A 13,355-nucleotide genomic window follows, 5' to 3' on the forward strand; every position below is an offset into this window, starting at 1 on the left:
TCGCTGTTCAAAGTTTCATTAACATTGTTAATTTAGCAAATGTCTATTTCAAGCGGTGTGAACTCTGATTATAATTAAAATTCGCCAGATCCTTTTTTTTTTTTCGATAGACTCGATGTACCGAGCAATAAATAAATTGAATCCTTCTGTCCTGGTTTAATTCTAAACCAATTGTCCGAGGGTCACATTTCCCAAGGCTTTCATGTCTCGTTATGCATTGTGCACTGATAACTAGGCACATTTGAAGAGCGACTTGTGTGTTTAAGTGTTCTTGCTTCACCCAGCTGAGTGATTCACGCCACCCTCTTCACCGATCAGATCAAATCTACAACCAAGAGAAATTATCCACTCGTGTTTTCTCACGCTTTAGGCAGCTCACTTGTTTTTCATTATGAGTTCTCATCGGCTCCTTCAGACTCTTTCCTATCTTACTGGCTGTTGTGTTTACTTTGGGTTTGGGCTAAAGATACTCGACTGAATTTATCTTGACTCCTTCCACCGAGGCTTCTCGTGTCTCTTATCTGAGACTAGAGACCGAGTCTCTCTGGAAAGCACACTTGATCCCGTGTATATAATTTTAGGCGACATCTTTCAATCTCTTTCTATCTTTCGAGTCCAGTCGTAAGGTTTCCACCAGTCTGCAAATTGCAGCACCTTTCTCTTGTGATGCTCAAAGTTCTCACGCCGCGGATTTCTCCATCTCTGCGGCTCAAGATCGAGCATACCCCCAATAATTTCTTTGCCAAAATATAAAGGAAACAGCGCTTCGTCCTCGATGACATGTGCAAATCCCCCATCCAGTCCGAACTCGACGCTGAAATATGGAAGACCCTTAGGAATTGATACACGCAGTCCTTTCTTCCTTGTGTCCACCAATTTCACGTTTTGTGCCCATTCTGTGTCCGATTCCAATATGGCTTTCTGTTTGAAGAAAAACAAATGAGATTTATTAGAAATTAACGACGTGAACCTAACACACACACACATACACACATACACACGCAATCTATTTGTGGCAATTATGTTCCAAGACTCTTACTCGCCAGAACGGCTGGTTTTCAAAGCGACTTCGGGTTCATAATCGTGAGGTAAATCACGAAGCGAAGTATGGCACAGCGGTCAAACATTGGACATGCAAAAGTGGGCCAGTTTCTGGAGTCCACTAGCCAATTTGTTATAGCATTGGAGCCCTGTCCATGGAGAGCCATGACTACTTCCGTCGCTTGTTGCAGTTTCGAAACGGTTCGAGCTTCAAAGAAATACGCTTGCTCTCTTAGATTCCTTGATTCCACGTAAGCATTTAAACTTTAAAGTTATTTTTAAACATTGAAGATCAATATTTGAAAAATGAAAAATTTTGCGAATGGATTTCCAAAGCGCAGTCGAAAGTGCTTTGTAGAATTGGACAGGTTCTTTTAATCATTAGGCTTAGGGTCCCACCTTAAAATAAACGGGAGACATATCTCCAACTTCTTTCGGGAGAGGAATGCATTCGATAATCATGTGATGCTGTTTCCGCAACTGTTTGTGGGTTTCTATAAAAACCACGTCCTCCTCCTGTGTAAAATAAGATTGACTATTCAACTTCTCCCAACTCAAAGTCAGGCACACAACTGAGAAGAATAAAACATTTCTTCAGTAATCGGTGATAATCAGGGAGCTTGGGCACAGCGTTTTCACGACGCACAGGCTGCCGGAAGTCGAGAATACTTTTCCTTTGCCCTTGCCGCAGATTTTTTTGTCCTGAAAACTTTCGTTCAGAAGGCTTAATCGATAGCTTTCCAATTGATTGACAAATGTCAAAGATCACTAGAAGCAGTTGCATTCTCTTTATCTGGGTTTGACCCCTTCCTTCTCAACAGTGACCGAAAAGCAATTTCTCCTTCTAGGTCTCTTTTGAGATTTGGCTCATGGACTATTACAGCATCAACACAGTATGAACCAGAAAGGTGATGAGAAGAAATAAATTTATCTACAATAGGAAATTGTTTGATTTAGAATCAAATTCTTAACGTTTAAGTGATAGGAAATGTATAGAGGACAGAAAGGAGAATTGATGTCGAGATCTCAGGAGTTCAAGGCTTAGTTACAGTGTGGATAGCTTAACGTTTTCTTACCTTTTCTTCAAACATTCTCGTGAGGCCTTTTTTGTAAATCTGTGTGGAGATAGCAAAAGCGTTGAATACCAAAAATAAACCGATAATGCCCATCTGGGAAAAATTTAAAAATTCTAAATATCCCAATAAATTCGATCGTTTCAAAACCAAACCTGAATTTCACTCCAAACGTCTTCGTCCAGCATAGTAGCCGCAGAACAGTGTTGCATTGGAATGATGAGACAATGACCTTCTGTGAGAGACTCGTGCAGAGGAAGCGCCAGGTAAACCTAGAAAAATACACACTTTCTTGTAGACATCATGAAGAGTAGACTCGATTACTAACCGCTGTTCGAGAAATGAGCTAGCGCTAACCCCCCCCCAAAGTCACGTGGGGAGGGGGATCAAAGACCGGACTCAAGAAAACGACGGAAATCGAGTCTACATAAAGAGAAGTAAGATTCTTAACAATCTCTTATGTGGTAGGCGAGGTGGACTAACAGTTCGCACGATGGACTCCAGGTCGGTTCCTTCACAGTTATCCATTTTTTTTTTTTGCCCATCATAAAATATCAAGGATTGTCTCTGATTCTAAAACATTTCCCACAGTAGCTACTTACTGCTAACCTGCACAGGCACATTACACCCTACCTTAACTCTCTGAACCCCAAGAGTGACCAGCGCCTACTTTCTCCTCACATTAATACTGCTGAGTCATTCATTACGATCATGAGAATAAAGAAAACGATCACCCACCTAAGAAGCTCTGATTATTAACCCAATTCTCCTTGGTAGTAATAAAGGAAATGTATAGAGAAGGGCAAGGAGAATATGGATACTGATGTTAGGGTGTACAGGGATAAGCCTAAATAACACACAGCTCACCCCACCTTGAGTCCTATGGCAATAATGAGATGTTTGGCGATGTCAGGGTTCTCAAAACAGAAGCGACATCGTGCAAGTTGAGCAGCCAACTGTCTATGTTCTGGATGAAAATGATAAACAGCAAAACACATGGAATTAATTTTCATCATAAATGGGAGACACGGTGGGCTGATGATCATTGCGCTGGTCTGCGGGTCGAGAGGTCTGGGTTCAAGACCAGGCTAGGTCACTGAGTTGTGTTTTTGGGAAAAACACTTTACTCTCACCATGCCTCTCTCCACCCAGGAGAATCCGGTGAATTGTCATCTGCTGGGGGGTAACCTCGTAATGGACTGGCATCCCATGGGGGGGGGGGGGAGGAGAAGTGATACTCCTTGTTGTTTCAAGCGAAGGAAACTGGGACAAGCTCCGGTTGGCAGGGCCACTTGGCTCCAGTACAGACTTAACCTTTCTTTTTTTTTAAAATGACTATATTAAGTATGTCTGTTATCCAGTTAAGTTTCAAAACAACCGAATTTTATCACTTAAATCCGCCATCTGGGGTTCTTAAATACTTGCTCTGGAACAAGAGAAAGTGTCACGTTTTTGCTGCAATATGGACGGTATGATCTGTCGGGTTGTGCTAATTAAGAGCTCTACTCACCTTTAATAGCTCTCTGCTTCTCCCGTTGTTCAATTTCGGCTGCAGATCTTTCTTGGGCAGCAGATGACACAAAATGGTCGTCTATGTCGAAGTCGTCTGAGAATTTTGTGCTTGCCTGCATGGAGAGACATTCGTTTATGATCATTTGTATAAATATACCCTCCAACTTTTATCAAAGGCTCTGAACCCAACTATGCCGAGGGGATGTGTTAACTATCTTTCAACTGAACTTGATTCCTAGTATCTGAAACTCAGCTTCCGAACAGAACGTCGTATGGAATGAAGCCAACTTAAGGCCACATTTCGCTCTCTGAAAAAGTTTATAACAAAGTGATGACAAAATACACTTAACAATTTCTTACTCGTCTTCTTTACAGCCATTTTTTTTCATTTCCCCGTCATAAAATATGCTCAGGTATACCATGTTTTTCCTACTAGGGGTGGGCTACTTTTGGGCGGAGAAAACGTGTGCTACGCGCTCTAAACTTAAAGCTGTAGTCTAAGAACGCAGATGAATCTCTGACTGTCACTTTTCAATCGCGTGGAGAAAAGTGACAAACGGAAATAGTTAGCGATAGTAGGCCACTTATATGAGCGATAAATGTATTTTGAATGTATACCTGTGAAATCGGTTGCCCTTCTTGGCTCACAAACGACTATACCGTAGGCAAGCACAGACCACTGTGATCTGTTCGCACTGCATAGATATAACTGCTTTTGTTGGAGTTTTAAGCCGCGATACAATATGCACACATTGCGTGCCTTTGATTACCTTGAACATTTTTGCCATCATGGGATCATTTCGTCCAGAGTTCGTTTTCTCTCTTCTCACCATTTCCTTCAGATCATAATTGTCGTCATCTGCGAAGTACCTCTCTCTTTTGCCTTCCTTACCATGTGTGGCTACCTACATTGTGTAAGAACAATGATAGATACATACCAAAGAGCTGTTCGGTCAAAAGATCTTTTTCGGTTTACAGGTTTTGTTTTAAATCAAGCTCCCAAACAACTGCGAGTGTGAACAACTCCACAATGGGCAACAGAAAAACTCTATAAACCTTTGACTTCCCAGAATGAGCAGAAAGAAATTTCTCCTCGCGATGAAACCTCTTTTTCAAACAGAGAGGTGATGGGAAGAAAGGAAAATGCCAAGAAAGGAATATTGTTTGATTTCACACTGAATTCTCAGAGCTACAGTTAAAAGAAATGTATGTAGACAGTGCAGAGAATTCATATTCAGATCTTAGGAGTAAAAGGGCTGTGGAGCTCATTCAAAATCAGTAGAATTCTCGAAACACCATAACATGACAACCTCAGGGATCAAAAAACCTTAAAAATATTGTAAAGTCTCATACGTGTTCATTGAAGATATCTCGTCTACGCTATTGACTAAGGAACGGCAACGAAAGGTAGATAAAGAAAAACTGTGAAGTGGCATTCGCATGTTTCAACAAACGAAAGTGTAACAAAAATTTTTAGTTAGCAGTTCTCCCTAATGTTTTTACCTTTCGTCGCTTTTTTCGTCCTCCCCTCGTTTCCTCAGCTGTCATTTCCACTGGCCACACATTTCCTGTCGCATCAGTTCGTGTTAATAAAACCATCTGCTCCTCCGTTGTACTGCTTCCTTCCACTTGCGCTTCTTGAAGTTTCTTGTTTTTTCTCATTTCTTCCAGCTGGGCCTTCAACTTAGTTGCTAAATCCTGGGGAATTTTCGGAAGATGTCCATCCATTAAAAACAAAACTAGCCAAGCAGCTAAAAACTTTAAAAAATTTGAAATGACAGCATTTATTGAGTGTTTTCTTATTTTGAAAGTCGCTGAAAAAGAACGATGCAACAAAGCCCTCAGTGTGTATTTTGAAAGTCGCTGCAAATAATTTTCTCGCTGCGAACAGACACGAAGTCAAAGCAGTTTGAATTTTAGTAAGTTGGGGACGAAATTCTAGAGCGAGATAAACAAAGAAATTCTCCACGTCACACGAAGCTAAATTGTCACTACAGCCCAACAACGATGTGACGCAAGAACTGATCGCCTTAATCACGTAACGAAATGACGTCTTAATCTAACACGTTTCCCTTTGCGCAGTCTGCCAAGTAAAGTCGGCTACTGTATTACTAAAAAGCTTACACTTCAAGAAACTACTTTCATGTATTGAAGCCAGCAAATATTGAGATTTTCAACGCTCACCTCGTTTCCCATGATTTCCGCCTTAACAATCTTCGCCCCAATGTCATTCAAATCTTTTTCTGTGATTTTCTTTGCAGGAATCACAACTGGTTTTTTCTCTTCGACTTCTTCCTCAGAGCTCGAGCTGCTGTCTGTTTCTGGTTCCAGTTTCACTTCCGGAACTGATTCCTTATCCTCGGTGCGCTTTACTTCCGGTGGGGACGACCCCTTCTCAGTTCCAATCTCTGCCTTCCTTCTCCATCCACCCGAGGAACTGGAGCTCGGTCTGTCGTAGAAGTGTCTTTCCTTAATCGTGTTTTTGTTCGAGTCGAAGTCCCAAGTTGAAGACCTCTGAGGTGTGGATGTCGAAGAGCCAGGACGCTTAAACTTACCAACGAAGGATGACCTATGAAAATTTTGAGAACGAATGACAATTCAAAACCTCATTGTCGACTTTCATGGGAGATTTTTACTCCAGAGACCATATATTACTTTAGTCTCCGCCATTAAAATTTATAGATGAAACCATGACTCTGGCAGCGTTTTAAGATTCCAAACAGCAGCCGAACGTTTCAAAAAAGTATCTTTAAATGTGCCCAAGATTTTACAGCGTGGACACATTTTGATTCTTACTGATTCTTTTGATTCGGCAACCTCTTATCTCTCTCTCTGTGTCAGAACTAAATCTCGCACCTCCTTTCTCTATCCCTTAGAAATCTCTTCGAAACATGCCAATCTTTTCTAATTTTTTTCGATTTCCAGGGAACCGCGCACATTTCTTTTGTGTGTTCCTCCATATTACTGAGTTGCTCATTTGAGGCAAATTTTTCGCTTAAGAATAGCACACCGGGAAAGTAGTGAATTCTATTTCCTATATTTTTAAACGACGAAGATCGAAATTGTATATTTCGTGGAACATACTTCTCCTTTAACCTTTCACATCCTAACATCAGCATGCATATTCTCCATACTGTTTTCTGCACACTTCCTGAGGTGCTGACAGGGAGAATTTGTTTGACAATCAAGAGCTTCCTTGTTTAGTAATCATTTTCTTTATTCTCGTGACCTTCGTGTTTTATTCAAGGGTGATGTTTTAAGGAGAAATTAGATGCCAGTCACTCTTAGGGACAATTTGCAACAACTAGTCTCTGCGGCAAGCTGCTCAATATGTACCAGGGAATTATAGTGAAACTCTTTGGCTCTTCGCCAGAATTTTGTCACCACTGCGCTCATATCAGAATTTGTGTGACAGATCACAGCAACAGAACTCAGTACCTGTTGTCGCCGGCGAAGTCGCCAGGACGTGCAAATCTGTTTGTATCATCTCTAGGTCGCTCGCGTCCTGTCTCCTCTTGTTCCGGTCTTCTTCTCCATTTATTTTCATCTTCTTCCCTCGTAGACCTGTAAGTTTTTCCATTGTCCCGAGAATATCTGTCCATAGGACTTGTGTCCCGGTTTCGTCTCCATTCTTTGTCTCTGTCACGATGTCGATCGTCTCTACCTTCTCTATCGCCTCTGTATCTCTCTCTGTCCCTCTTCCTTGATTCCTCTCCTCTAAGCTTTTCTTCTCTAAGTTATCAAACAAAGAATCATATCAGAACCGTCGCATCGATACCCTGTCTCTTTAGCGTCTGAAATTCAATCACGGTTAGTACTATTTCTAAAGAGGAGTTTTGCGCACTGAGATTGGTCAAGAAAATAACTTATCATCCTCTCCACCAATCCCAATAAGAAATAAAACCAATCCCGCCTAGATCACGTGGGTTTTCCCGTGCTCGGAGGTCGTACATTTGACATGGGTTCCCAGTGGTTACTTGTGATATTTTCTCTTGTTCTAATTGGCCACTGCGGTTTCTTTGGTTTGGTTTTACGAAATGCAATCGACACTGTACACCTTCTGACAAAGACAACCTTGCCTAACCATTTTTCTTTTTTTTTTATACATGACTACAAAAGATATGAACAAAAAAAGTTTAAATTAAAAAGAAGCAATACCTATCCTCGGCCTCCTTGATCATAGCTTCCAGTTTCTGTACAGACTAACATTATGAAGGAGATAAAAAGAAGGATTTCCCATCAGTGCCAGGAAAAGGGGTATTTGCAAAATTTGGGTCTACATCAAATGAGCTGCTTACAAATTGACTGGTCTCCGAATTCTCAAGGGGGCTTTTGCTGACAACTTTCCACAAGTTTTGTTCTGTGGACTAAAACGACTTCACTAAATCGCGACTTGGACAAAATTTGAGCTTGAGACCCTGTAAATTGACCAAAAGAAAGACTAACCCCGTATCTTTTAGCGACAATATCAGCCAAACTCTTGCCCTCTTCCTCAGCTTCATCTTTGGCCCTTTGATAAGCTCTCTTCAACCAAGCGCTGCTAAATGAATGTCCGGCATTTCCTAAGAGAGGATAATAACAAACATTTTCTTGTATCGTTATGATCACCTACGTAAAGGACACTTCAAAAGAGTCTTGCACAGCAACTAAGGTAGGATTGCATCACATATGAGAGAGAGCTTTGAAAGGAGTGTTTGTTTTGGTCAGGTATAGTACTGATTTTGCTTCCTATCGATTGTCCCATCATCGCATCCTTAGCTTCTGAACTAAAGTCAACTGCAACTCGTAATTTGCGCTTTCCAACGCTGGAGGTAGTTTGCTTGCTTTTAATTTGAAATTGATGGTTTCCTAGCGATAATCTTTATTATCCTGTATGGCAGATAGAACGCATTTTGATTGAGAGTCCAAAGTAATCCAGGTTTGCTTTGTTTTTGCGTCTTGTGTGATTGGTCCAAGAAAACTCACTCCACTCTATCAACCAATCAGATGCAAAACTAAAACCAGTCACGCGTTTTCCCGCGCTTTTGGCAGTTTGGTTGTCTTAACGTTACGTTTTCATAGGCTCTTAAAAGGTATCTTCCCCTCCTCCAATTGGCCGTTGTGGTTACTTTTGTTTAGGTTTTATAACACTCAATCGAAAGCAGTATATGATAACTTCGGTTTTGGTTTACGCTACTCGATCGAGATCTGCTCCTCTCTAATCCAGCTAGTGCATACGTTCTATAATTGCGACCAAAGCGACTGAAAATAATGTCCCCTGATTAAGAATTTTTTCACTTCTCGTCGCCCTTCTGCTAGAAAACGTATTGATATTGAGAGGAAAATTTTAATTTTTTTGTCACTTGTGGGAGTGAAAGGGTTTTATTAGTAAGTAGTTAACTAAGCTTTGTTACCTTCCTTGTGATGGGTGTCCTGTGAACTCTTCTTCTCAGATGGTAAGCCTGTACCTCCATCTCTCCAGTATGGGTTCAATTCTTTAGCATGCTGTCCTGGCTATGAGTGCCAATAAAATCAAGTCACTACTTCTTAACTGTCAACATGATCTAAATGGCTTCAGTTTAAATTAAATCAAATAAGTTTGGCCTCAGTCGTTTTTACGGACTGCAGTAATACGATCTAAGCGCGGTCTAATTAGTTTTGGAATTATTTTACTTATTAATTCATTTTTTCTTTTCTTTTTTCATCCCCCTCGTTAGTGTTTTTTGGTCAGTTTTTCTTCATTTTTGGTCAGTTACACCTTCACTTTCACCCAAGTTTTAATATGTTATCCTGTTAGCTCGTTTTCATGTAATAAAGTTCAGTGTTCAGAAGATAATATCTCGCTTTTACTATTACAACAGTAATGTATCTTGAACACAGGTAAGTGTCAATCAACCTTGTTTGAAACCATTTTTTAAAAAAGTCCATTGTTACCATTTTCACCAAACCTTTTTAATATATAACCTATTCCCCACCTTAAAATAGCCTTCTACCCTTTTTACACATATTATATCATGTAAACAGGAGTATTAAGTTGAAAATAAAAAATTGTTCCTTTATCTTACCCGATCAATGCAAGACAGAGCTTTTGTTTCCTCATCATCTTTGCTTTCCTTATCTTCTTCTTCCTCCTGATGCCCTGGGTCTTGGGAGCTTGATGTAACTGGTGGACACAGCATCCAGCTGTCACGCTGCTGTTGCATTACCTGTTGCAAATGAAAACACAAGTTACTCCTTCACCCTTTACACTCAAACATCAATATGCATATTCTCTATACTGTTCTCTATACATTTTCCAAGGTGCTGAGAAGGAGAAGTTTACCAAACAAGAGCCTTTTTATTAATTTTTCTCTCTTGTTTTGCATCATTTATTCTTGTATCAGGGTTCTTCACTCAACCTTCGACTTCTAAATTTAAATAAGGCATTTTCTTTTCAATGTAGTTCTTTCCACAATCAGTCAAAATTAACTTGTCTGTTAGCTCAGAATTGATTTTAAAATAATCACATTAAAGTACTTACCTGAACTTCACCTGATTTTAACAATGTAATTGAATCAGTTGTTTCTTTTTCAACCCACTCATCTCCTGACTCCTGCAAATAATAAACAGTTACCAGACAATGTAAAACAAAACATTTCAATTTGTCAATGGTGTGCTGGTATGTTATTTACAGACCTGTGTCAATGGTTGGGGTAAATAGTTTTTCTGGTAGACACTGAATAATTTCAACATTTTTCCATCATCAATTTGACATTAGCCCTTGAACTCCCAAGATCTAATTGTTAATTCTCCCTTCTAGCTGCCACATAATTCCTTGTAATTAAGTTTTGGGAATTGATGTTAGATCAACACAACTTCTACCTGATAAGTTTGAGTATTCTCATACCCTGGTTGCTGGATAATGGATGGATATTGTTGGGAGAAGTTACATGTTCACATCTCTGACAGTTAATTGTAACTCCTAGAGGTGACGGCAAAGGAAATGGGTGAGAGGGAGCACAACCTTACGTGAGCAGAATATTCTTTACAGCAGGATGCAGTGGAATGGTATTGAACATGAGCATGTGACATAGTTGGCTCTTCATCAGGGAAGAAAAAAGAAAACATGTGATGGACACTTACTGAATCTGAGGACATGTTTTCTTTACTAGTATCTTTCTTCTGCTTCTTGTGCTATAATGAAACAGAACATGCTATATTTTAACTCTGTAATTGTGAAGAAGAGCTCCCCAAAAAACCTGTCGGCCGACAGTCGGCCGTTTGTCAGCCGACAGTTGGCCGACAGACGGCCGACAGGTTTTGCCCGAAATATAGGCTAGCTGTCGGCCAACAGTGGACCCACAGTCGGCCGACAGTCAGCCGACTGTTGGTAATGTGTCGGTAACCTGTCGGTAGCTTGTCCGTGAAACGTTAACACAAACCTTAATGTTTCCTCTCGGTTTTCGATCGGTAAGTAGGTGAAGTCTGTCGAGTCATACATCACCATTACAGATTGTTATGTCACGTTAACTGTTCGTTTTTAACACAATTTTTCTTTTTTCTTAACCTGTCGGTAACCTGTTGGTTAGCTGTCGGTAGACTGTCGGTAACCTGTCAGCCGACAGTCGGCCGACAGTCGGCCGACAGTTGACCGACAGTCGGCCGACAGTTGACCGACAGTCGGCCGACAGGTTTTTTGGGGAGCTCTTCTTCACAATTACCTTTTAACTCTTTACACTCTAACATCAGTATGCACATCCTCCATACTGTTCTCTATACACTCCTACAATGCTGACAAGGAGCATTTGTTTGAAACCAAGAGTTTCTTTAGTTGGTGATCATGACCTTAATGTTTGATTCAGGGGTGATGTTGTAAAGAGAAATTAATACAGTCACTCTTGGGGGTCAAAGGATTTACTGGTCATAGAGAAGTGAAAAAAAAAAAGTTCACTCTGACCATGTGCTATTCTGCTACCCTACTGACTCTCAGGACACATTGTAATATAAAATGGGTTTCATCCTGATATCATGGAGATGAGACTTTTAATAAAGCAGCCTTTATATAAAAGGTTGAGTAACCTGTGCTTTGCCAAATATAGAATACCAAGCCTGTGCTTGAGGGATCCTTACCTTCTTCTCCCTTTTGTCCTTTTTCTGCTTCTTCTCTTTCCTGTGTTTCTTTTTCTTTGATTTATCCTTTCAAAAATAGAACAGTCATGTAGATTACATTGATATTGATCACCCTAAAGAGTATGTTTCTATCGAATAACTTTGCTCTGTGATTCTTCAAGAAAACTCACTCCCTTACTCCATCCTCTCAGCTAATCAGAGGCAAAACTTAAACCAATATTGACATGGCCATGTAAGTCTTCCAACCCTTCAGGTAAGTTGTGATTTGAAGCCTTTTAGCCTTAGCGGGACAGGGGGGGGGGGGGTGGGTTTGATCACTTTTTACTAGGTATGTGCCATTGGCTTCTCAGAGCCCCTACCCCAAATTATAGTATATTCTTTGGAGTCCTAATGATAGACACAATCAATCTTATCTTAACATTTTTAACATTTAACACTTATATAGCGCTTATCCACATGCATTCTAAGCGCTTTACATCCATTGTATTACAGTATGACTTAGAAATATAAAAACAAAAGATTAAGTTATCTAATTTAGATTAAAAGCGCATTTAAAAAGGTGTGTTTTCAGTTTAGATTTAAAAATATTCAAACTGGGCGAAGACTTGACTTCTAAAGGTAAGGAGTTCCATAAAAAGGGAGCAGCTACTGTAAAAGTTCTAAAACCATAAGACTTAAGGTTCCATTTGTTTTGTTTTAAAAGAAATGCAGAAGACGAACGAAGCTTTCTATTTGGTACATAACATTGGATCATTTCATCAATGTAGACAGGGGCAAGGCCGTTTAGAGATTTAAATGTCAAAAGAAGAATCTTGAATTGAATGTGTTGATTAACAGGGAGCCAGTGCAGATCCATCAGGATAGGGGTTATGTGGTCGTGTTTCCGTATACTTATGTAAGTTTGGCAATGCCAACGGTGACAAAATTCCAGAATTTTCTTATTCCTAAAATCCTGAAGATGTGTGACCCCATTCTAGTAGCTCTACTGAAAATGCAACCCCATTATACTCAATTTATTCGTGAAAGTGCTACCCTCTCTATCGACACATCCCATTAGGAGGATACTTCCTAGAAATCATATTAGTTGTAAGTAGCCTCCCTCAGCTTTCAGCTAAATACTCACTTCATTAATAAGTATTAAGGACTTCATTAATAAGAATAAAGAACTCTGATGAGTGTTCTGAAGGAAAACAAAACAGTTAGTGAGACAACAACTACGTACACTACCTTATCATTATGGCTGTCGTCCTCCACTGTCAAACTATTGCTTAAGGATGGCAACATCCACGAAGTCTCTCCATTCTCAATGCGCTTCTGTTTTTTCCACTGCTCTCTCTCATAGTCTCCTTTTGCCTGAACGAAAGGTAGATCAACGTTTAACCATGCTTCTAACGCGCCAAATAAAAGCACTTTTAGAAGCACTCGACAAGATATACATGATGCTTTTCTATGGAAGGCATTTCTTCGTGACTGACTCAATTTTTCAAGCATTTTTATTGATCGACCACCGAGGAGGCCTACCTTTTTGAGGATTTGCTCTCTTGCTTTCCTAGTTTCTTCTTTTTTCGCGTCAATTTCCCTCTTTGAAATAAAGTTAATCAAATCCGCCATGTTAAATTTGAGTACGCTGACAAGTCTTCC

At 40.1% G+C, this 13,355-nt stretch overlaps 1 protein-coding gene across 1 annotated transcript; it reads right to left on the reverse strand.

The window, feature by feature from the left end:
* LOC131795587 (CWF19-like protein 2) lies at positions 1 to 13,336 on the reverse strand. Its single transcript, XM_059113169.2, has 19 exons — positions 13,236 to 13,336; positions 12,942 to 13,067; positions 11,715 to 11,780; positions 10,728 to 10,778; positions 10,126 to 10,197; positions 9,671 to 9,811; positions 9,020 to 9,119; positions 8,073 to 8,188; positions 7,785 to 7,828; positions 7,065 to 7,358; positions 5,811 to 6,195; positions 5,130 to 5,324; positions 4,397 to 4,531; positions 3,625 to 3,739; positions 2,987 to 3,081; positions 2,270 to 2,386; positions 2,118 to 2,156; positions 1,441 to 1,557; positions 1 to 921 (listed from the first exon to the last, which is right to left on the reverse strand). Exons 1-19 carry the CDS (start codon positions 13,323 to 13,325, stop codon positions 592 to 594), a joined length of 2,628 nt encoding a protein of 875 aa, XP_058969152.2. The 5' UTR covers positions 13,326 to 13,336; the 3' UTR covers positions 1 to 591.
* Between the last annotated feature and the right edge of the window lie 19 nt (positions 13,337 to 13,355).

Source organism: Pocillopora verrucosa, chromosome 14 (assembly GCF_036669915.1).
Source record: "Pocillopora verrucosa isolate sample1 chromosome 14, ASM3666991v2, whole genome shotgun sequence".
NCBI classification, from domain to species: Eukaryota; Metazoa; Cnidaria; class Anthozoa; order Scleractinia; family Pocilloporidae; genus Pocillopora; species Pocillopora verrucosa.

Coding starts and splice junctions, on each gene's coding strand:
- LOC131795587 (XM_059113169.2), bottom strand. CDS start 13,325: ATGGCGGATTTGATTAACTTTATTTCAAAGAGGGAAATTGACGCGAAA. Junction 9,812..10,125: donor TAAAATCAGGTGAAGTTCAG/GTAAGTACTTTA, acceptor CATTTGCAACAG/GTAATGCAACAGCAGCGTGA. Junction 8,189..9,019: donor GGACACCCATCACAAGGAAG/GTAACAAAGCTT, acceptor ATCCTCTCTTAG/GAAATGCCGGACATTCATTT.